Source organism: Protopterus annectens, chromosome 5.part0, assembly GCF_019279795.1.
Source record: "Protopterus annectens isolate FY-2018-M chromosome 5.part0, PAN1.0, whole genome shotgun sequence".
Taxonomy (NCBI): domain Eukaryota; kingdom Metazoa; phylum Chordata; order Ceratodontiformes; family Protopteridae; genus Protopterus; species Protopterus annectens.
This window is the reverse complement of record NC_056735.1, coordinates 1822858004-1822883320: the sequence shown is the minus strand read 5'-3', so window position 1 is coordinate 1822883320 and position 25317 is coordinate 1822858004. Positions and strand designations below refer to the sequence as shown.

General features: G+C 42.7%; 1 protein-coding gene across 1 annotated transcript in view; it reads left to right on the top strand.

Annotated features, from left to right (window-relative positions):
- ADGRG7 (adhesion G protein-coupled receptor G7) overlaps positions 1 to 25317 on the top strand; it is a 974993-nt gene that overhangs the window by 651947 nt on the left and 297729 nt on the right. Inside the window, exon 12 of the mRNA XM_044071646.1 lies at positions 14977 to 15314. Within this exon, the coding sequence (XP_043927581.1) occupies positions 14977 to 15314 (338 nt within the window). The remainder of the gene's footprint in view (positions 1 to 14976; positions 15315 to 25317) is intronic.

Below are 25317 nucleotides of genomic sequence, written 5' to 3'. Positions count from 1 at the left end.
CTGTCATTCAGTATGCACCCTCTGTATGGCCAGAAATTATGTGCATAGCCCTATATGTGTGGGCTACTATGTTGTATCCATAATACCCCCCACTGGTGTGTCATGTGTTTGTAATGCTCAGTACATGCCAGATATGCTGCTCAGTCAGCCCATTGTGTGGCACCTGTAATATTTGGATACACTCCCTGGTGTTGACTATTACTTCCCCAATACATCTGAAGAGCTGCATACGTGGGTTCTAGGTGACCTCTCTGCTGACTGCAATATTAAGCGTGTACCTGGAGTCTACCTTTCCTCTGGATGGCTGTTCCATGCTACAGACCATATTATACTATTTGTTGTCCTGTGATTACACATGACAGGTATTCCTGGTGTATAATGTGGCAGTCCATGTCCATGTACTGCATGGTCCCAAAGGGGGGTACAGCCATATGAACACCCCACAATCACACATGTGCATACATGGCCACACACACAAACATACACATGCACACATGCATCATACATGCATCTACCTCCCACCACTTCACCAGAGTGACCCTGCAGGCAAACTAACTAACCACCAGGATGCACACACACACACACACACACACACACACACACACACACACACACACACATACATACATACAGGTGAGGTTGCACAATGATCGTACACACAGTCCTCCTATTACCCATCTGCCAACATGCAGAACATATGGTACAGAACAGCATGCAGTTCAGCTATAGTCAATCCATGCTAGCAACAGTATACAAGTGTGTGATGCATGTGCTGTGTCAGTGGGTGATGCCCCTTCCCCTGGATACCACTGCACCCATGTACACAGTATTGCTGTGCACCTGTTCTGCACCCTGCCATGTACTGGGAACCACAACTCACAGGTGTACAACCCATTGTGGAATGTGTAGTACTGTGTCAGTTATGTCAGCTTTACTTCTCACAGCCCTTATATTTTTCAGCAACACATATCTGGGATGATATGTAGACTGTTGTCATTGGTGAATGCCTGATGCCTGATTTACAGATGTCAACGTCAACAGACCATGTATGACCACTGCAGAATTTCCTACACTGACAACCATCAGAGCATACCATGGCTATGGGGGGGTGTACACACCTTTACTGATTTTACACACACATCCTTAATCTGCCATGGGACCACATCACTGCATATCTTAGCAGTACACAAGCCCCATATGTGACATATGTCCTGTACTTTCACATGCAGTGTCTACAGATTGTTTTAGGTGTGTGGCTGCTGACCGCAATGCATACACACCATGTAGGCATATGTGTGCACACTCTTATCATGACTGTTTATCACACCTCTTGTTGTGTGTATTACAGCAGTCACTGCTCATGGCAGGGGTATACCAGCGTGGGCCTTCTGCATTTGCCAGTGTATGTTCAGTCTGCCCTACACATGTTCCCCTATTCTGTATGATTGCAAGGTCTACTCATGTGCACATCCCATGGTGTTCACACAATGACGTCACTATTGTATTGTGGGTAGGGTTACGGCTGCCACAGGTCCTGATCCTGACTATATGCAGATAGAGCCATTCCTTCCATCCTTAGGATCCCTGCTGCAGTGCACTGGTGTGTCATGCTGAGACCCCCCCCTCAGCTTTTATGCAGATGCATGACAGATAAGCCCTACACATTTGTGTCACTTGGCAGTGTCCCATACACTGAACACCATATGCTGCAGCCTAGACCCAGCTGATAATGTAGACTACTGTAATGCCTTATGGCATAGTGTATCTCTGCAGCAGTTGGCATTGTCCTACAGGTACATACACTGGTGTTGCACTGTATATGGGTGTTGTTCAGAACATGTCACTACTGTAGGCCATGTCTACCAACAGTATGTTACTCCCTGTGGACACATTCCACAATGACAGGATGTTAGTTATCATGCAGGTGTGTGACATACCCTTCCAATAACCCATCATGATCACTCCTGTGAGACCGTGCATTTCACAGCAACAATACATGCACATGTACAGCATGCATTCAGGGTAGGTGTGTTAGATATGTGCATGGACTATACCATCACCATTACATGCTCAGTGTGCTGGCATGCATCTACATAAAACATATGCACCAGCTACAGGTTGCTACCTTGTTGTTATCCCAGAGGGCCCTACATAAGAGAGTGAGAGATGCAATGTCAGCGGCCACACCTGTGGCACTGCTACAGGCTGGGTGCAGTACTACCATACATCAATGGTAAATTCCCACAATACTACCACATCTGGACATCTGTTTATCACTACAATTCAGCAACACAATATATCTATGACATGTCAGATATGCATGATCTACCTGTACCACTGCGGATATTTACACAACAGTGGTCTACTGATGTGCCCTGTGTCCTTACCTGCATGCTCCTTGGCTGGTGTGTGAGTGACACCCACCTCCACAAGGGGTCCAGTGGTTGTTGGTGTTCTGGACGGGCAGGTGCCATGAGGCTGGCCAGGAGCTCCTACACACGTGTCGGGGGGGATGGATGGCATGACCCCCCCATGGCAAGGTGATCCACCTGGACTGCAACAGCACACCAACGGGCATTGCAAAGCAGGTCAGTGCAATGATGCCGGACCTGCTCTAAACTGCGGTTGTGCAGTCTGACATCATTGACCCTGTGGACTAGGTCATTCCACAGGGCGGTCCGCTCCTGCTGCTCATGTGTGTGTGCCTGCCAAATAGCAGTGGATAGTGTTGGATTATGTGTGCTATCACCACATCATTCTCAGCATTGGAAAAGGTGGGCAACCGTGCATGCGCCATCTGGGCTGAAAGACATAAAGATGGAAACAGGTCTGAGCAACTCGTATGGCAAGGTTACCACAGTTCGTAATGCACATCTCTGTCACACACCCCCACCATATCAGCTTCAACAGACTGTACACACAACTCATTAGGTATGGCTACAGCTTAACTATCATTTGGACAGATTTTGTATTGTACCACACCTTCTTGTAGACATGTCCCCTGTGTGGACACTATCATTGCTGGCCTGTTGCAGACTATTCACCTGCATGCCATTGTCAGGGCCACTGTGGTTACATATATACCAGTGGTATGGCTGCTCTCAGATTGCTGCACATCTGACAGTCTGTGTTATTGGGGATATCTATGCATGCTGTTGGACATGTACAGGGATTGTGTAGACTATTACTACCAACAAATGTTCTATAACAGTGACAAAATAACATGTATATGTTCTATTGGCCAGCTGATCCACCTCTCCACACCCATCTGCCCATGACACCTGGCCACATCATATGTGTGTGCCAACCTGGGACCTCTTCATGTACTGTTACAGCAATGCCATCAGGTGAAACCACCCAGGGGATGCCCCCCCTCAGGGCACACACTTACATGTTCCTGTCCCCTGAGCTCAGGTCTAGGGTCTGTTCCATACCGGGCTCCACAGACACAAGGGATGTGCTATATCAGTCTGAGGCACCCAGTACACATTCACATGGTCAACATGCTTCTCCTGCTCAGCCTCCAGACCAGGCACCTTCAGGACATGGACTGCTGTTGTGAGTGGCAGTTGGTGGAAGGCTTGTTCCCATTGTGCCCATATTGGGGACCATGGAGCATCCACATCACAGACCACACATCACCAGCCACAGTGTTTATCCATCGCATGTGTCACATACCACCCCTGTAGACTGGCCTCTATATCTACCAATCCTGACCACCTCCACATGTGTACCTGCCATACTTCCCCATATTCCCATTGCATACTTCACAGATGGGGGCACTGTGGTGCTGACAAGGGACTAACATGTGACATACCCATCCATGGTGCACACATTGCCAGCTGTAGATATCTGTCTGTATTGCTAGGTGTGCTGCTGCCTCGTACATAGCACACTTCACTGTAGTAGTGATATAGGGGACATGTCATTACATACATATATGTTTGTGTGTGTGTTTGTACATATGTAGACATGTGCATGTAGGTATACATCTATATATGTGTAGATATATGTGATGTCATATATATATGTGCACATATATATGTCTACACATGGGTATATGTATATTTCTGAACATACATGCTGATATACATATATATCCTCATATATTATATATGTGACATATGTACACATGTTGTTGTTGAGTCTTTTGGCTTTTCCCGGTTAGGGGTCGCCACAGCGGAACTCCAGTCCACTAATGATTGGCAGTAGATTTTTACGTGCCGAGTTGCCAGCCCTGATGCACAACCTTCAATGAAGGTATGCCCATTCACGCATGTCTCCACACAGAAGATGCTCTAGCTGAGAATCGAACAGGACAGCATCTTACTGTGAGGCAACAATGCTACCACAGCACCACCACCGCAACAGCTTATGTATACCTATATGTGGGGTACATTCAGGCATCAGCTCCACAATCTCACAACACCTTCCTGCACAGCTGCACTGTTCTGCCTTGCTACAACACAGACAGGTGCCACATATGGACACAGCCTGACATTAGTGTGGTATATGTGGGACCTGATTGCAGTAACCCTATTACACATGTATGGCATTCCAGCATGCTAAATTACAGATTCACCTGAGTATCCTGCCAGTGGTGGGCCTTGGCTCCCACATGTCCATCATAATGGCATTACTTCCACCACCAGCTATTGGCCACGTAATATACATACTTCCCATTACACAACACACACTATGATGACTTACATCTTGTCTGTCAGTGCTGACCTGCAAAGTTAACAGCTATGACCCACTACCCACAGGGACAGACACTATTGTCCATAGCAGTTGTTCAGTTGAACATCATCACAACAATACCTGATGGCACATATAACTCATTCCACATCATCTATCCCATTATGATGGACCAGGTACTACATTCTAATACATGTACATATTCTTCAAATACCTGTTGTGGGAATGATGTTTTTATGACTGGCAGCTGGCTAAATGCCTGTGTCTTCAGCTGTTAGTGTGATGAGCTTTAGTTTTTTTTCCACTTATGCTTTCTTTCTTTCTTTCTTTCTTTCTTTCTTTCTTTCTTTCTTTCTTTCTTTCTTTCTTTCTCTCTCACCAGTGAATGGATTGAGCTGCTTTGAATAGATTGCAGCAAGGCTTTAGTAGGTGATGCACTTGATCAGGTGATGGCCTCTGCACCAATCAGTGTCCTACACTTGCTAACTGCATGCAGCTTGCTGTGTAGTACTTCCAATTACCACTGTCATGGCAACCACCTACTATAAATCCCAACATCATGTGGGCATAGTCCCTTTAACTTTCCTGTGTGATGGACATCCTTCCTGTGTGTAGGGATAAGTGTTACAGACAGCAGGTAGCAATACCTCTTACAGGAGAACTGGCACATTCGGGCCAGCTACATATTTGTAAGAGGTTCCAGAACTACAGACAGAGTGTGAGTAGAGTTGTGTTATGCTTTGTATAGTACTGGTGTTACAGGGTGTGGAATGCAGTCTGTCTGCATAGCTCTCAACTGCGGGCCTATCCTCTTGGTGGCCAGAGGTGTGCCTATCATGTTTTGTCTGTCTACCACACAGGTCCTGTGGCAGATATTTCACTGGCAGTGTGTGTGTTGAGTGCTATCAGTACATGGCTACATCCATTTATATTTCTAACCTCAATTCCCTAACTAAGGGTATGTTGCAGACTATCCTGTAACACCAGCGGCTTGCTTAGTGTATGGCAACAGTTTTCCACATATGGGCCTGTGTTCCAGCCTCTGTCCTCCACCTACATACCAAGCTTTGCACATATAACATGCTGTCAGGGATTGTTCTGTAGTAGGCTGTGAGTATATCACACTGTCATTGCTGCCATCAGTCCACTGCTGTTGTATCCCCCACACATATGGTGGGGCTGTGGCCATATATGCGTGGGCTTCACCTACACAATGCATGTGTGCCCTTATGCACTCCAGAGGCCAGTGTATGTAACAGTGGTATATGGCCCTGTATTACTGAGTCTTGGGGGAGGATCATGCACCATAAATGACCTAGGCTGTTGCAAAATATGGGTGTATCAGGGATGAGCTGCCTTAAGGTATCTGGATGTACAGTACTGTATACTTCACCAGTATTTACATTACTTATATAAACTGGGTTAATGCAGGTCTACTGCATCCTGCTACACAAGTACTGTTTGTCAGTGTACTTGTGATGGTGTCAGGCATGCCTTGTTATGTAACAGTTACATCCCATTTGGTCAACTGAACACTTTACCACCTAGTGATTTTGTACAGAGTGTAGATAGAGGCTGCTGAACTATACACCTGCATTACTTACTGTTGATTGTTTGGTATCCTGTGGCCCAGTCTGTCTTTACTATTGTACAATTTGAAGGGCTTGGCCTGGACAGCAACAGTTGTGAACCTTTCCAGACTACTGTATTAGTATAACTGTTTCACAGTTAGATTACTCTGTTTATATGGATGTAAGTGTCTGAACAGCTGTATGACATGGCATATATAGCTGTAACAGTACACATATAAAGGGTTTCCATTTCTGCCAACCTGTGTGAGGTGTTTTTTCCTATGACCTCTCTGTGGGTATATGTTGCAGGCAGCAATTGTTATTTGTATGGGTGGCCCATACAGTGTCCAGTTGTTAAGGTGGTAACTGTAGGCATAGTGGCTGTTCCATATTATGTGCACCTTCTACATATGTATCGTACTGTACATATCTCTGTGTGTGTATGTGTAGTCCATATCTATCTCTCTCTCTCTCTATATATATATATATATATATATATATATATATATATATATATATATATATATATATATATATATATATATATATATATATATATATATATATATATATATATATATATATATATATATATATATATATATATATATATATATATATATATATATATATATATATATCTAGGACTTTTGAACTACCGAGCACACTTTAACGAAAGAGCTTTCGTCGAAAAAGTACTTTCATTAAAGTATGTTAAAAAAAACACACACACACAAAATATACTTGAATGCACGGGTGATAGCCCCCCTGCACCCCCGATGTGGGGGGCAAGCCCCCCACACCCCCCTACTATAATATTCTCACTCCAAGGTTGCACTACAGTGGGAAAAAGGGAATTTTCCCTTACCGCACTGTAGTACGACCAGAACAGCAAGCATACTTACACGAAAGTGCTGCTTTGGTGAACAGCACTTTCGCGCAAGTATGCTCACCAAATTGGGATTCGGTGAAAGATGCAGTCGAGCATCTATATGGATCCCATATATATATATATATATATATATATATATATATATATATATATATCTATGTATATCTGTATCTGCATATATGTGTTTGTGTATATGCATCCTGGGGATGTTGATAGCTTCCACATTTTACGTTTCCTATGGGAGCCACACTGTACTGTATGATATGTTACCAATAAAAGCCTGACATCATACAGGTGAGATGTAGTACTGTTAACATCTTGTGCCCATGTCATGTCAGGTCCTGGTTATGGGATCTGCAACACTTGGTAGTGTATTGCAGGGCAGATGTGTTTGGCTGTGAGGGGGGTATACCTATGCGTACAAGATGCATATTGTTTGGGGCCTCTCAACCCCATTAACGGTGCATTTGGACATATATGTTTTAGTTAATCTACCATTGCTATCTACGGATGTATGGCCATATATACCTATGTATATATATATATATATATATATATATATATATATATATATATATATATATATATACATATATATATATATATATATATATATATATATATATATATATATATATATATATATATATATATATATATATGCTTACATCTATATAAAACTATGTCCATATATACCTACATAGATATATATTTGCGTACATATATGTAACTTGCTGTGTATAGGTAGACATATAGGTGTAGACATATATATGTATATGTCGATGTAGGCATTTGCATGTATATATGTTCATATATATTTATATATATGTATATATGTCTAAACATATATATATATATATATATATATATATATATATATATATATATATATATATATATATATATATATATATATATATATATCTACATATATGGATATGTTGTATCTGTTTAGATATTAATATATTTACACACACACACACACACACACACACACACACACATATACATCTAAATGTTGGTATACATTTTCTGTACTGTTGCATGACTGGGCTGGATGATATATTTATGAAAACTGTTGCATGACTGGGCTGGATGATATATTTCTGAAAACATCACATTTATGTATATCTGGCATGGCTTGGTGGTAAATCACTTTGTCTATGATGTGCATGGTCCTGGGTTCAAGCCTTGCAGTGGCTGTTTATTTTGTTGCTGGGCAGAACACGGGCATTGGATACAGAGTGATTAAGGTACTTTAAAGCAGTTGTAAGTGGGTTTGAACGTGTTTGCATGAAGGTAAGCACTGCTAACTTCCGGTTACAGTTTCTTATACTGATTTAGCTTCTCAATTGCTTAACCTGTGTAGGCATTGCTTACCCCCGCGCAAACAGGCTTAAACCCACTTACTGCTGTTAAAAGTGCTTACTCCTGCTTACCCTTGCACTAATTTCTTTAAAAGAAAAGAAAAAAGAGTTGATAGGACAGTGGAGAAAAAGGGGCACAAAGAGGGAAAGACAGTAGGGAAAATAGCTAGGAATGTGCAGGAAGGGTGTAGGGGAGGTCCATAGCTGCCCATTTTTTTTACAGCAACAGCTGTGCATATACACTGAATTTGGAGGTAGATTTGGACACTCAAACCCCTGGGAGAGGGGTGAGGACAACAATAATAAGTTGTGATGCCAATTAGACCAGATTACATGTGTCTAGTGGACATGTGTGCAAAATGGACAGCTATGTATGGGACGAGATTTTTTTTGTGGGAACAGATTGCCCTTTTATTTTTTTATTCAGGTGAGAGTGGGATGTTGGGGAGGGGTAGTAGGTATATTTAGGGATGTAGGCTGGGTAGGTTAACAGACAAGACAAACAAGATGCATACAGGGGCAGTATATGACACGTGGGAGGTAAGCACCTTGATGGGGAGGGGTGTTGGGATATTGGAAGCCCACAAGCCCCCTAGTGGTAACAGTGGGACTGAGGTCCCCACCCATGGGCAGTCACCACTGCACCTTCACAGCCCCAAAGGTGGCTGCACTGGGGGCTGAGCCACAGAGCCAGGCTGACTCGATAATCATGACACGTGGCCCTTGAGCTGATGTAGAAGATCACCAAACTGCTCATTGATCACTCTATGCACCACAAACCCGACCTGGTGATGGGTGACAGGTGCTTGTCTGCACCCACTCCTTGGGGGGTGAGCCCCATCCTATGAGGTGGTTCAGGACCAACAGACAGAGAGGTCCAGTGTTGGGCCCCAGACATGCTGGTGCCCGGTGCCATGGCCAGCTGAGGTGGGATAGGTGGGTCCGCTGGGACCAGCCTTCCCAAGTGTGCTGTAGTGTTTAGATTTCATCATATGTGGGTTAGTAATAGTCAACACATTCCAGGGTGAGGTATAGCAGCATGCATAGATATTCCCATTAACCCAGACACCAGATATGGAACAGTTGCATAGCAAACAAAACACATGCAAATATGGGACCACAGTGGTAATAAGAACAGCATGCAGGTACATTGATTGCACCATGCCAACAATGTTGGAATAATTCAATATGGCACATGCTTAGGAATCATTAAAATAGTTATCAAACAATTGGACATTATCAGAGTCATTACATACCAGTTGGGGTGGGTATGTTGATTATTGTCGGAGATAAGGTGGGGGGGGGGATGTCAATTAACAAGTAGTATATTCCTGTAGTCCACATTACTTTCCTAGTCAGTGCTGTTACCTGTACCTTACAAGTCTACTACACTACCCTATAGCCTTATTTTGGACAGTGATATGGCTGTCGTCATCATTACACATGAACCGGTTTTGCATGCAGTATACACCTCTTGCCTGGTATACCCATGGAGGGAATGTTTGTTAACACTGACTAACTGTACACGTATGCCCGGATTCCAGTTTGATGTTTTGCACTATGCTATGCAATTCTTTCTGCACAGACTCTGGCCATGTGTTGACCACATGCTGGTGTGCCTGGACATATCTAGAATATTGCCCTCTTCCACCTTTAGTGACCTGACACACACATATACATGCTTTCCTACACAGTTATATTATGAAGCACAGTGTGGGTGACAGTGACCAGTGATACTTTATTGTTCGGAGAAACTGCAACACTCATAATCCCCTACAATACCAGGGTGGACAGTACCAGTACAGGTTATATTGGTCTGTATTTTTCAGCACAGTGTTCATATTCAACTTACCTGTGGGAGCAATGCTTGTTAGAACTACCTGACTGTTGCCACACAAAGTTCCAGATTACACATTAGTATTCTGCACATACATCGCACTCTGTTACTGTACACACTCTGGTCACAGCTTGACAACATGGGAGTGTAGATAGGACATACTTGCAATATTACTCTCCTAACAGTTTTGGAGGTTGCTACAGTGATAGGTGTGTTCTCATAATGGTTGACAATCACTTGTATTCCCTGTTTACTGGCTACACATTTGGGATCATCCCACAGACTTACCAGGGGAACAGGGGGACAGGCAGCAAATATGGGCACATATACTGGACATTCTGGCCTCATGTGTACAGTTGAGGGGTATGAATCTGTACACAGTCTAATTCCACTCCCAGGATTCAGATCATAGTTGTGTCTGCTACAACTTAAACACTGTCCATCACAGTTGTGTCTGCTATATTGATATTGCTGTATATCTCCAATCTGCTTTCTGTCTTATTTATCCCCTGTGCTTATGCATTCTGACCTTGTATAACAACACTCTTATACAGATTTCCGAGACAGTTATGTGTTGTAGGACTTTGTGGGCGACAGTGATGTGTAATACCTCATTATTCAGAGAAAATGCATATCATTCTTGTATTTCTGGGCACAGTGTTGGTATCTGACAGACATGTGGGAAGAATGTTTATTAGCACTACCTAAATGTGCCCACACACAGTACCGGGTTCCACATTACTATCATGCACATACATCTCACTCTGTTACTGTACACACTCTGAACACAGCTTAACAAGTTGGGGTGTAAATGGGACATACGTGGATTCTTAGTCACATAAGGTATTGGGGAGTTGCTAGTGTGCCAGGTTTGTTGTCATAGATGTGTGTCAATCAGTTGTATTTCCTGTTTGCTGCCTATATGTCTGGGATCATCCCTCTGATTTCCCAGGGGGACGGGTTGATAGGCAATAGATATTGGGCCACTTTAATAGACATTCTGGACATATCTGTACAGTTGTGGGGTATGATTCTATATGCAGACTACTACCACTGGCAGGATTTGAACCGTGACTGTGTGTGCTACAAAAACAACAACTCACATCTCAGTTGCATGTGCTATTCATTTTTTGCTGTCTGCATTTTCCGTGTTTACTGCCTATGTGTCACTCAGTTGTACTAAATGGCCTCTGGAGATTACAGCTGACATATACAGGCATTCCAACATATTCAATTTATGGTGCTTGGTGTGGGTAACACTGCTTAATACAACAGTACTTTTACATGATTGCAAATCTACATTACCATATGATACCAGAATATACATATGCAGTCCAGCAGTTAGACCTGTTTTGTCAGGATATTACACTTTTATTGACATACAAAAAATATGGGACTCTTCCTGCCATATTCTCTACTGTATGCAGTACTTGCCTTGAACAATACAGGTTTTATACTAGCAATTAATTTACTACTACTTTTATTTTTATTTCCTATGACAATAAAAGCATGAGTATTACTGACCTGCATCACGTCGCAACCATGCCAGGTGGCTGATGTGGGCCTCCTGGTTCATGGCCCGCTCCGTTTTAGCTGTGGGAGACATAAGAGGAATATTTAGCCATACCTATCCATAATATACCTGAGCTGGCACTTATTACACACATACTGGGGTGATACTTACACATGGCTGGGACATCCCCTGATGCTCTAGCCTCTTGGAGTCACTCCTCCAAGTGCTTTCCCTTCTGCCGCTTCAGGTCAGCATAGTGGTGCCTGACCTGCTCATCAATTTGTGGTATGCCAGGGGTACTGGTGAGGTCATGGACGAGACGGACCCAGGCCTCTGCCTTATATTGGGAGCCCTGGTACTGGCCCTGCAGCAGTATCTGTGCATGATCTTTAACTAGGAATCCTGCCATGACCTTGGACTCCTGGATGCACCAGCACTGCACCCAGAAGCGCACTCCTTCTCCCCTTACTGCCATAGTGCCTGCAAGGGAAAGCTACAACCAGTTATGAGATGTATTCCAGCCTCTTGGGTTTAAGTAGGGCCGATTTCCCACACTTTTCCGTGATTGGCCGCTTTTGAATAGGCTAAGCTATGGGCAAACTTCTTACCTAAGGTTGGCATTGTTTAAAGGGGTATACCACTGTGCACAAAGAGTTAGCTGGTCTACACATTACTCGCACCTCCTAAGCCGGCCTGTGCAATGCTTAGCGTTGCTTACATTACGCCTTCATTATAATGCCTTTTTGGCATTGTGTTATTATTCATTACACCTTATATGTATGCCTGGTATCCATGATTGATGTGTACGTACGATCTGTGGGGTCCTTGTGTTTTATTGGGGACTTTGACACTCTGTTACAATTACACCTCACTTCTGGGCTTACTGCTGTACTCCAGTTCACATATGTATGTTATGTGGTGGGTTATGGCACATATGACTGTATACTGATGCCTTTCACAAGTTCAAGTTGGTTATACTATGGTGAAGACATGTTTATTACTACCTCATTCTTCTGTACTTCTGTGATGGCTTGGTGGATAACTGCACGGACTATAGTGTATAGGGTCCTGGGCTCGAGACCTGCATGGCTGTTTATTTCGTTGATGGGCAGAACAAGAGCCATTGGATACAGAGTGATTAAGGCACTTTTGAGCAGTTGTAAGCGGGTTTGTGCGACGGTAAGCATTGCTAACCTGTAGTTACATCTGCTTACAGAGAGTTAGCTTTAGAATTGCTTAGCCAGTGTAGGCATTGCTTATCCCCGCGCAAACGGACTTAAACCCGCTTACTAGTGCTTAAATATACTTACTATTGCTTATTTGTGCTTAAACCTACTTACTAGTGCCTTACTCATTATGACACTGACACTTCACATGTGTATTTACTTCAGTACTCCAGTTCATAAATATATGTTATTTAGTCGGTTTTGCAACAAAAATATTGGTCATAACGTGCTTTGCCATGTAAAATGGAATGTGCTGCAGTGGGACTCGAACCTTGAATGCCTGCTCGTAAGGGTAATGTTCTGCCCACTACACTATTGCTATGCTGCTTCATTTGCATATAGCTTCCTTGTTATCCTCTTCAGCCTTTTAAGCTGTTTTAACCGTAGCTAAGCGATGGGCACACCCGCGCACCTATGGTTAGCTGTGCTCGGATTTAAAAGTAAATAGGGTTTCTTTATTTTATTTCTACATTCTGTTGCTGTTATACACAAGAGGGACTGTTGGTGTGGATATCCAGTCACCTGTGAGTGGACTCGCTAATTGCATACCACTTTCTACTGTTCTACATTGCAGGGGCGTGTTTATTCTGAGAGCTCTGCTCTCAGACAAGCCCTCTGCAGTCTTACACACTCCCTGTAAGCCTAGGAGCTCTGGCAGCGGGCCTCATTAATATGCATGGCGTGCTACCATCCTGCTCCTAAACGGTCGCTTCTGTGCAGGACTAAGCTAGCCCTGCACGGAAGATTAGTAAATCCGGGGGACAGCTTTTGCTTTCAAGCTTACAGTTTTCTTTCTAAAACAAGAGAATAGGGGTGCAAGAATTCTTCACACCTTGGATGCTTGTAAACAGCCCATGTATTATGCATGAAATACTAAGAATGAAATACTATCTGACCAAATCTGAACTGGAAACAGTGCAGACCAGTAAGTAGTGAACACTTTTCAGACAGTTAGGGGACTGCATTACCTTTTCTTATTACAAAAATAATAAAACATTAACTTGAAGATTAAGCCTTACCCTGTTGATACAGTAGCAGCTATGCAACTTTCTTTAGTAATATTTCAGATTAGGAGTTATGTGAAGCTGCTACTTGGACGTCTATCTACACCTTTACAAAGCATTGCAAACTAGAGTGTCATTCCAGAGCTAAGGCAGGTTTTGCTGCACCTGTAATGTTTTGGTTTGCTTCATAAGTGCTGGTTTTCCTTCTCATGTCAATCAATACTTGCAGTTCTAACCACAGATAAGATTGCATCTGTGATGGTAAGGATAATACAATTGTGCTAAGCACTCAGTGTAACAGTAAATTCTCAAACCATATTGAATCCCACTACTGTATTGTTACGTTTTACTTACCCTCCTCTCCACATTATGCCACCATAGTTTTCATGCTTTTATCTAGGTATATTGTTCATTCTCCTTCTTTGTTTGTGTTTCTGCTTCTTATTTTGAACGGATAAAGGCATAACAAATCACAACCTCCTAGTTATTAATTAATTTATTTGTTTGTTTGCTTTATTTTACTGTTTCTACCAACTGCTCTTGCAGCTGTAACATTCGTTGGGATTTTCTTTCAAATGCAAAAGAGTATTAAATCACAGTGTGCCACAATTTCCTGTTAAAGCATCCTACTAGCACAATTCTGGAAAGAACCGTGTTACATACAAAGGGATAACTGTTTTGATTCTGGCAAAATGGCACTGTGAATGACAGAGAATAAATGTGATTTATGAATATTATGGCAGGCATCTGTATGATTCAAAGAAATACTGCTGTTATGAGTGCCTCAAGCACTTGTACCTTACTACTGTTCTTGTAGGCATTTACTGTAATAGTTGTACCAACTGTTTGGTGTTTTCTTTGTCTGCAGAAAGACCCGTAAGACTTCAGTAACATGGATCTGGGTAAATCTCTGCCTCTCAATGTTGATTGTAAATATCATCTTCCTCTGTGGAATCACAAATGAAAACAAACAGGAAGGTTCCAGGGCAAACTCAACTAAAAATCAAATACTGGTGTCTGATGTGACTCATCCTACTTCTGAGGATAATCCTCTATGCACTGTTGTTGCTGCTTTGCTTCATTATTTTTTACTTTCTACTTTTATATGGACTGCTGTGTTTGCTGTTCAGATGTATTTCCGTTTACGTACTACTCTTGGACAACTTCCAAAACATTTCATGTGGTTTGCATATGGATTTGGATGGGGTAAGTTTATAAGCTTAAATATTGATGGCATTTTCTGTGTTTTTATTCATTTTTGTTTCATTACTCATTTTCTTCTTTGTCTAAGTAAGTTAATTTTACAGAAAAATTCAGTACCTAAAAATGTGCATTGCATTATCAAACAATACTGATTACAAATGTAAATAATGTATTTATATTAGAAATTATTACTCATCTCAGTATGCTTAAAAATAAATAAGCAAAAAAAAAATAAATAAAAAATACTTATAAAACTTTAACATGGGGGGCTCTGCACTCCTCATCCACCTGACATTATGGCTCTACACTCACCCCCCCCGTCCCCCAGGAAATTATGGGACAGATTCTATAAAACTTGCGGAATCTGGCGCATTGTGCCGATATCAGCAGGAAACTTGCAGATAACTTTGTAATGTGTAAGTGTATGGCAAGAAATTTAGAATAGCTCAGTGAACAATGGAGTATTGCAGTATAAATGGTGCACTATAGAAATGTGCAAGTAATCTGTAATTAATAAGAAATGGTTGGTCAATCACACTCTACAGTAACAAAGTTATGGAAAGAAGATCACAATTCAAGCATCATGATAGTTATACAGGCATATATATAACAGAATTTGTACAGTAAGGTTAAGAATAACTACAGAGTGTAACTGACACCATTATGATAACAAAAAAAAAAAACACTAAGAAATGCAAACTATCCCAATGTAAGCTGCATGGCATTCATAACAGATTTTTTCAGGAATAGACACAGAAATATCTCAGACAACTACAGATATTTCCTTACTTCATCCACTAACATAAAGTATATGCTTCAAAGCTGCAATGCCATTTGTAATATATATATATATATATATATATATATATATATATATATATATATATATATATACACAGCACTCTTTACAGTAAGCTCAGAGACAACCATGGATATCTCCGTAAAACATATATTAATAAAATATGTTGGCTTGGACTTATAGATTCTGATGGAAGCCATACATTTTCTAATAAAAAAATTATAGGCAAAGGGCAATAACAGCCACATTACCATAGATAACATTTTCCAACAATGGGTTAGGGACTTGTGTGGGGTCACAAGCAATGCACACACCCAAGGAAAGTGGGAAACAGAAAAGAATATGTGTGGTATGGGTGAAGAAGAGAGATACGTGAGGGAGATGTTGGAATAGGAAAATCTGAGGGAAAGTCAGAGGGGCATGGGCATTTTTTTTTTGGTGAGAATAGCCCCATTTTTTTTAAAGAATAGAAGGAAAGGTAAACATGAGTAAAGAGGAAAAGGTTATCACAGCAGGTATAGCCAAAGAACAAATAGCACAACACAAGACAGACAAAGGTTGGGAAAAAAAGTAAGGACACGTAAGTTACACAGATAGCACACCGCACAACATGGGCAATGGAAAGTTGATAAACTGGATGGGGTTACATACTAGCCATGGTGAAATGCAGAAAAACATATCTACCTATGCACTATCACATTATTACATGTCACAAACTGTGAGGCAGTTGAGTCTACTTTGGTCTATCGAAAAGTTTATATACAGAAAATCAGAACAGTGAGATGAAAACACCAAAATGGGACATCACTGAACTGTTACACTGCTGAAGTTTACATCAATGAAACACCAGCTGTGCATGTTTCACAGCATTTGCAGCTTTGACTGGAGAGCACGGTACAGTGAGGATCAGGAAATGTACCCTTTTCTTCACTGTAGTGCAATCACCAAGTTAGTATATATAATTTGCAGGGGGTGTGGGGGATGCAGGGGGTGCTTGCCTCCCTGCAAAAATGTAAGAACATGTATTTTTTGTTGTTGTTGTTGTAGCTGGTGGTGTTTTGTTAATGTAACTTCAAGAGTGTGATGGCTCGGTGATGTCTCATTTTGGTGTTTTCTTCTTGCTACTGTGATTTTTGGTGAATAAAATTTTCGGTAGACCAAAGCAGACCTGTGGCAGTCATACCTGGATGTGTATGACAAATGTAGATGTTCTTTGTGTTTCACTGTTGCAGTCATCACATTTGGGTTATCCCTGCCACGGTAGCCCTCATTTGGCCCGAATACCAGAGGCTTAGTATTTCTGCATCGGTTGCCATCACTCCAGGGCTGACGTCAGGTTGTCAGTGGTATAAAATAAGGCAGCTGACACCATTACTTTTCAGTCTTTCTTGCTGAGGAGCCCAAAGCAGAAGCAGTTTGCATGAGTGCCGGTCGGCCGCTACCTGAGCTTTCCATTTCTGAATTGAAGTTGAAGTCTTCTAAAGCTATGTACCCCATTAGGGATCCTTTTTTCTTGCTCTAACTGATGTCAGAAAAAGTTAACAATTGTCTCACCTGTGGAAAGCAAATACCACACAGAGACTTTCATTCTTACTGCATCACTTGCTTAGGCCCAGACCATGATGTCCCCCGCTGTCACTTTTGTGCTTTGTTCAATGCCAGAACTGTATGTCATTGGGCCCTTATTGTAGCTAGATATTTTTGCTCTCAGTCCTCAAATTCTGGTATGGCTTCAGTAAGCCATCCGACAGCAGATCTTCCAAAAAAACGTAAGGATAAAGACAGAGACAGACCGCACAGGTCCAAAACTGCCAATGATGCTTCCATTAAGCTAGTCGTCAGTTCTCCGGTCCTCGGTGAGACACTTTCGCAGCCCCTGATGCCCACTTTTGTGGATTCTCAGGCCACTACCGAGACCCTTTCAGAGTCCAGTATGCCGTGAGACTCTTCATCGACTAAGGATACTGTGGATGTCTCTACGTTGGATGGGTCCAGAGCCACTGAGCAGGCACTGGCTTCCGAGGAAGTACTTCACACTACCGATTCTCAATACAGACCAACGACTTCTTTCACATCTACAGTTCTTTTGAAAACTACTGAGTTTCTAAGGCCCAGGGTACGAACCACACCCAAATAAATGACGACCCAAGCTCAGGCACCTGCTTCCTTAACTCAGTCTTAAATGCTTAAAATGGCAGAAGACCTTATAATGCTTATCAGGGGAAGCCAGGCTAACCCTTCCAAAAGAAAACGAGATTTGTCCTCAGTAGTTTTATCTGAACAAGAGTCAGATGACTCTGATGCATCTGAATATGAAGATATGCAACACAACCCCCTCTCTGCTTATGAGGATTCTGATGCAGAGGAATCCATCTCTTCAGCCTCTCCACCCAAGTACTTTTCCTTTGGGGAAACCCTACATAACTTAAGGGAGCATTTCCAATGGGAATGTCAGGACTACCCTCAGTCAAAAAAGAGACTCAGGGAATTCTTAGATCTTCCAGAACACAGACTCTGGCCATTCCTCTCATGTCCTGGATGTTGTGGATGATGTTTTTATGAAATCCAGTTTGACCCCTGACACCCTCCCTCCTGCTCCCAGAAAACCTGACAGGTACTATAGAGTCCCTGACTTTCACAAATTTCTTTTCAAAAATCCTACCGCTGACCCCAAGGTTATCTCTCAAGGACCTAAAGGAATTAAAGCAACTTCTGCTAAGAACCCCACCCCCTCAGATAGGGATTCCCGAGCATTAGACAGATGGGGTAAAAAAGTATACACCTCTGCTACTCTTGGTATTAGAGCACTAAACTTTCAGTTCCACATGCTGAAATATCAGCAACATACCATGGAACTCCTCAAACAAAAAACATCTTCTTTTCCTGATTGTGCAGAAAATAAAGAGTTACAAGAGTTAATGTATTCTGCAAGTCTAGTAACTAAGCACACCTTACAAAGTGGTTTTGATGCGCTAGAAGCATCTTGCAGGGCAGGAGTCACTGGTTCTGTCCTTAGAAGACATGCTTGGCTTAAGGAATAGCCCTTGCCAGACCATGTCAAATCCAAATTATTGGACGCACCCTTGCACAAAGACAACTTATTTGGCACCAAGGCAGAAGAGGTCTTAAAAAAGTTGGAAGAAAAAGCTCAATCTATGCAAACAGTTAAAGACTTCTTGCAGGTCCAGCCACCAAGGTTCAGTAGGCATTGCCCCTCCAAGCACTGGTCCTTTCCTGCACCCTCCAAGTCAGCTCAGCCCAGACCCCAGGGAAGCAGGCCCCCCAGACAACAGCCCCAGGGAATGCAGAGATCTAAGCAATGGAGTTCCTCCTCTTCAAAAGCGGGGAGTGCTAAGCCACCCCCTCATGATAAGAACTCACAATGACTTTATACTTCCACCCCTTCCCTCTGCCCACCTGCTCTTGCCCCTAGGAGGAAAACCCTCCTTCCACACAAGCACCTGGGCCACCATTACCAACAACCACTGGTTCCTCAACATAGTGTCCCAGGGATACAAATTTTACTTCCACACTCTACCAAACCCAAAAGGGTACCCAGATCTTCCACCAAACCAGTGTGCAGAGGGCAAAAAGCAAGTCTTTTCACTGCTCTCTATGAAGGCAATAGAGCATGTTCTTGCAGAACAGGTAGGCCAAGGTTTCTACTCCAGACTCTTCCTAGTACCCAAAAAAGAGGGCACATGGCACTCCATCCTCGATCTATCCATTCTAAATACCGTTCTTGTGATACCAAAATTCAAAATGCTCACCCTTCAGCAACTCCTACCTATGCTCTGCAAGGATGCTTGGTTAGTCACACTAGACCTAAAAGAGGCCTACCTATGCAACCCCATCAGGGATTCATGCAGATGTTTCAGGACAGAATCACTGCACTTTCAGTTCTCTCCACTTCCCTTTGGCTTATCCACTGCTCCCAGAGTTTTCACAAAATGTCTGATTCCCGCCATTGCTTTTTGCAGATAAATAAATATTCAAATTTACCCATACTTAGGTGACCGCCTGAGTCAGGCAGACAGTCAAGAAAAGCTGCTAAAGCACCTGACCTTTGTAAAGGACATACTGACCTCCCTGGGGTATACTATCAGTGAAAAAAATCCTAACTAGTACCCATACAAAAAATTGTACTCCTAGGAGCAAGCTTGGAAATAGCATCCCAGATGGCATTCCTTACATCAGAAAAACAAACCTACCTGACAGCCTACTTCTCTCAACTAGCCACCAGATCCCAGTTATCTGCAAGGAAAATCCTGCAAGCTCTGGGGTTCATGGTTTCTTGCATTCTACTCATTCGATATGCCACACTACATATGAGGAAACTACAGTGGTACCTAAAAAGCCTTTGGTGTCAGCACTCCCAAGACCTGGAAACTCTTATACCAGTGATTCCTTGTTTAAGGAAAGATTTTCTTTGGTGGGCAGCAGCATGCTGTCACAACAAGGGAATTCCCTTTGCACAACACCAAGCTGCCCAGACCCTCATCACAGATGCATCAGACTATGCCTAGGGTGCACACCTGGAAGGCAGGTGCATTCAGGGCCAATGGAGCCCAAATCAAATACATCTGCACATCAACCAAAAAGAGATGTTAGCTGTTCAGCATGTTCTGACAGCCTTCAGCCCCAGGGCCTCTACTGATCAAAAACAGACAACACCACTGTGATGTGGTATATCAACAAGCAGGGAGGTACTCACTCGTACCCTCTGTGCAGGCTTGCCATGACCCTTTAGCACACAGCCTCAGCCATGCAACTACACCTGTTAGCACAATTCCTGCCAGGCTCTCTAAACTCTCTGGCAGACAACTTAAGCAGAAATCTTCTGGACCCACATGAGTGGCAGCTAGACAAAGAACTTTCACCCTTGTAACCCAGAAATGGGGCACCCTGAAGGTCGCCCTCTTTGCCTCCCAGTCCAACCATCAGCTCAGCAAATTCTGCGTCAGGGAACCTCACAGCAAGGCCTGGAAAGTGGATGCTCTATCCTTCCAGTGGGTCAACCTCTCGGTCTATGCATTTCCTCCTCTACCACTCATTTCAACGGTACTGCTCAAAATAAAGGAGGAAAAACTGAGGACAATCCTGATTGCCCCAGACTGGCCATGCCAGCATTGGTACCCATTGCTGCACAACCTGTCACCCCTGCCACCATAACATCTCCCTCAGATCCCAACACTCCTGACCCAAAGGAATAGAGAATTCATGCATCTCCAATTGCAGACCCTCAACCTGGCAGCCTGGCTTATTCCCTGACCACTTCACAAGCTGCCACTCTAAGCAAACAAGTTCCAGATGTGATACATGAGTTCAGATGCTCTAGCACTAGAAAGTCTTATGCTGACAAGTGGAAAAGGTTTTGCACCTGAATCCAGGCTAAGGGAGCCAGAGCGGCACAGCCCTCCCTACCTCTCGTCCTGGACTATCTGGCTGACCTACTACACAGGGGTCTGCCCTTCTCTTCTATTAAAATTCATACCTCTGCCATCTCTGCCTATTTCAGCACAGAGCCACATCTTTTCTCCCACTCTGTCAGCAAACAGTTCATAAGAGAGGCTAACAACTTGAGGCCACCCAGAAGAGCACCTACCCCAGCTTGGGACCTAAACTTTTTGTTGGAAAAGCTCACCCTGACCCCCTTTGAACCATCAGCTTCAGAAGAGTTAAAGTTTCTCTCTTGGAAGACAACATTGCATCTGGCCATCACTTCAGCTAGAAGAGTATCTGAGCTACAAGCACTCATTTTCCATGCTGACAGGGTCTCCCTTAGGACTAACCCATCCTTCATGTCAAAAGTGGGGTCCAGTGTGGCTCTCAACCAATCCATTCATTTATCCACCTTTTTCCCTAACCCACAAAACATTGGGGAAAGGATTCTGCACTCTCTAGATGTGCACAGACAGCTCAGATTCTACCTAGACAGGACTAAATCATTCAGAAAGACTGATCAATTGTTAGTCAGCTTTGCTGCAGAAGCAGAGGGCAAGGCCATATTCAAACAAACCATTTCCAAATGGATAGCACACTGCATCCATTTCTGCTACAAGCATCACGGGAAACCTCCCCCCAAGGGGGTCAAGACACATTCTACCAGAGCAACCTCCACCTCTGCAGCTTTCCTCAGAGGGGTCTCCACCAGGGATATCCTGGAGGCTGCAACATGGACATCTGTTCATACTTTCACCAAGCATTACCACCTGCCTATCTTCTCCAAATCTAGGACAAGCTTTGCCACTGCAGTCTTGCAGGGCATCCTAGCCAGCCCCTAGTCTTCTTGACTGCCTCCACCCTTTCCTCAGCTTTGGGAATCAACCCAAATGTGATGCTTGCAACAGTGAAACATGAAAAATATAGTACAGTTGTGTACATGTACCATAAATGGAGATGTTTGAGTGTATTCACTGTTGCAGTCCTGGTTTCCCTCCCTTCATCCCCCTTGTCTCTCTCTCAGTTTCTCACTCTCTCTCTCTCTCGCCTTACAAGGAATTTTTGGTATTTACTTTCTACTGCTGGTGTTCTACCACCATAATCTAACACCCTCTTGGGGGCTGCTGACAGTTAGGGCAAGAAAAACTGATGTAATAGCGTCAGCTGCCTTATTTTATACCACTGATGACCTGACGTCAGTCCTAGAGCAATGGCAACCAACGCAGAAATACTAAGTTTCTGGTATTCGGGCCAACTGAGGGCTACCCTGGCAGGGATAACCCAAATGTGGTGACTGCAATAGCGAATACACTCGAACATCTACATTTATGGTAAGTGTACACAACTGTACTTTCTGCATTTCAACTGTTAGTCTGCCCATAGGTTCATAGGTTTATAGGTGTTTACTATGCTAGGGATTCACAAGCATTAGACAGACAGGGTAAAAAAGTATACACCTCTGCTACTCTTGCTATCAAAGCATAAAATTGTCAGTTCCATATACTAAAATTTCAGCAACACAACATGGAACTCCTTAAAGAAAAAAATGTCATTGATTCCTGCTTGTGCAGAAAATAAAGAGTTACAAGAGTTAATGCATTCTGCAAGTCAAGTAACTAAGTACACCTTACTCTGTGGTTTTGACACCCTAGAAGCATCTTGCAGGGCAGCAGTCACTGGTTCTGTCCTTAGAAGGCATGCTTTGCTTGAGGAACAACCCTTGCCAGACCATGTCAAATCCAGATTATTGGATGAACCCTTGCACAAAGACAACTTATTTGGCACCAAGGCAGAGGAGGTCTTTAAAAAGATGGAAGAAAAAGCAAAATCTATGCAGACAGTTAAGGACTTCCTGCAGGTCCAGCCACCCAGGTTCAGTAGGCATTGCCATAAATATATCAAAAAAAGCCGAACTGACATGGTGAAAGGATAAACTATTTAATGGTAAAACAAAAGTGAGCACTTTCGCGACCATCCAGATCGCTTCATCAGACTTAATAAAATATCTTACACTCCACTGGTATATATATATATATATATATATATATATATATATATATATATATATATATATATATATATACATTTCAAGCAACCAATCAGTTAAAACAATCAATTAAGTACTCATATTAAATTCAATTGATGAAACTAGTAAAAAAAATCATAAATACACATAAAGAGTTATTAAAAACAAATAAATATGAAATGCAAACTAATAGAATGGATGGATATAAAAAACATGTAGAGAAGAAAAATCAATGTTTAAGTGCTCTTGCCTTTAGGAAAGGTTTCAGGGAAACAGCTTCATTGATGCCTGAGGGTTTATCTGCATTAAGTTGTAGAATCCATTTTTGTTCAGCCTCTTCTGTTCTATTTTTAATGTCAGCCCTTCTAATATTGTCCTCTAAAACCTCTAAAATTAGAAACTTAAAAACACGGTGCATCCCTTCTGCTTCTATGTGTTTAGCTAAAGCACTGCTCTCTTTCTTATTAACTATGTCCCTCATGTGTTCTAAAATACGTTCTTTCAACATTATATTAGTTTTGCCTACATAGAAAACTTTACAATACTGGCAAAAACTGAAGTAAACTATATTTCTAGTCCTGCAGTCTGCATAAACATCGAATTCTATTTTAAAATTCTGCTGAGGATGTACAAATGTACTACATGAGAAAATGTATTTGCATGCTCTACAATTTCTACACATATATGTCCCTATCCCATCTGATGAATTCAAGGATTTAGTCACTTGTGTTTTGTAGCATAGCTGCCTTTTTAGTGATTTTTTATTTGTGAAAGAAAAATGAGGCCCAGAATCAATGACCCCCTCCAGTTCTTTAGTGGCTGTAAGTATATATAAGTCTATCTAAACTTTGTGTTGGAGAAGCTCATGCTACTCCCCTTTGAACCAGCAGCTTCAGCAGAATTAAAGTTTCTCTCCTGGAAGACACCCTTGCTTCTGGCCATCACTTCAGCCAGAAGAGTGTCCAAGCTACAAACACTCAAGGCTGTAGAGCCCTTCATCATCTTCCATGCTGACAGGGTGTCCCTCAGGACTAACCCATCCTTCATGCCAAAAGTGGTGCCCGGCGTGGCTCTCAACCAATCCATTCATTTGCCCACCTTTTTCCCTAACCCGCAAAACAAGGGAGAAAGGATACTGCACTCTTGAGATGTGCACAGACAGCTCAAATTCTATCTAGACAGGACTAAATCATTCAGAAAGACTGATCAATTGTTAGTCAGCTTTGCTGCAGGAGCAGAGGGCAAAGCCATATCCAAACAAACCATTTCCAAATGACCAGCACACTGCATCAATTTCTGCTACAAGCAACATGGGAAACCTCCCCCTAAGGGGGGTCAGGACTCACTCTGCCAGAGCAGCCTCCACCTCTGCAGCTTTCCTCAGAGGAGTCCCAACCAGGGACATCCTGGAGGCTGCAACCTGGACATCTGTTCACACCTTCACCAAACATTACCACCTGCCTATCTTCTCCAAATCCAGGGCAGGCTTTGCCACTGCAGTCTTGCAGGGCATCCTAGCCAGCCCCTAGTCTTCTTGACTGCCTCCACTCTTTCCTCAGCTTTGGGAATCAACCCAAATGTGATGACTGCAACAGTGAAACACAAAGAACATAGTACAGTTGTGTACACTTACCATAAATGTAGATGTTCGAGTGTATTCACTGTTGCAGTCCTAGTTAGCTCCCTCCATCCCCCTTTTCTCTATCTCTCACTCTCTCCTTACAAGGAACTTTTTTGTA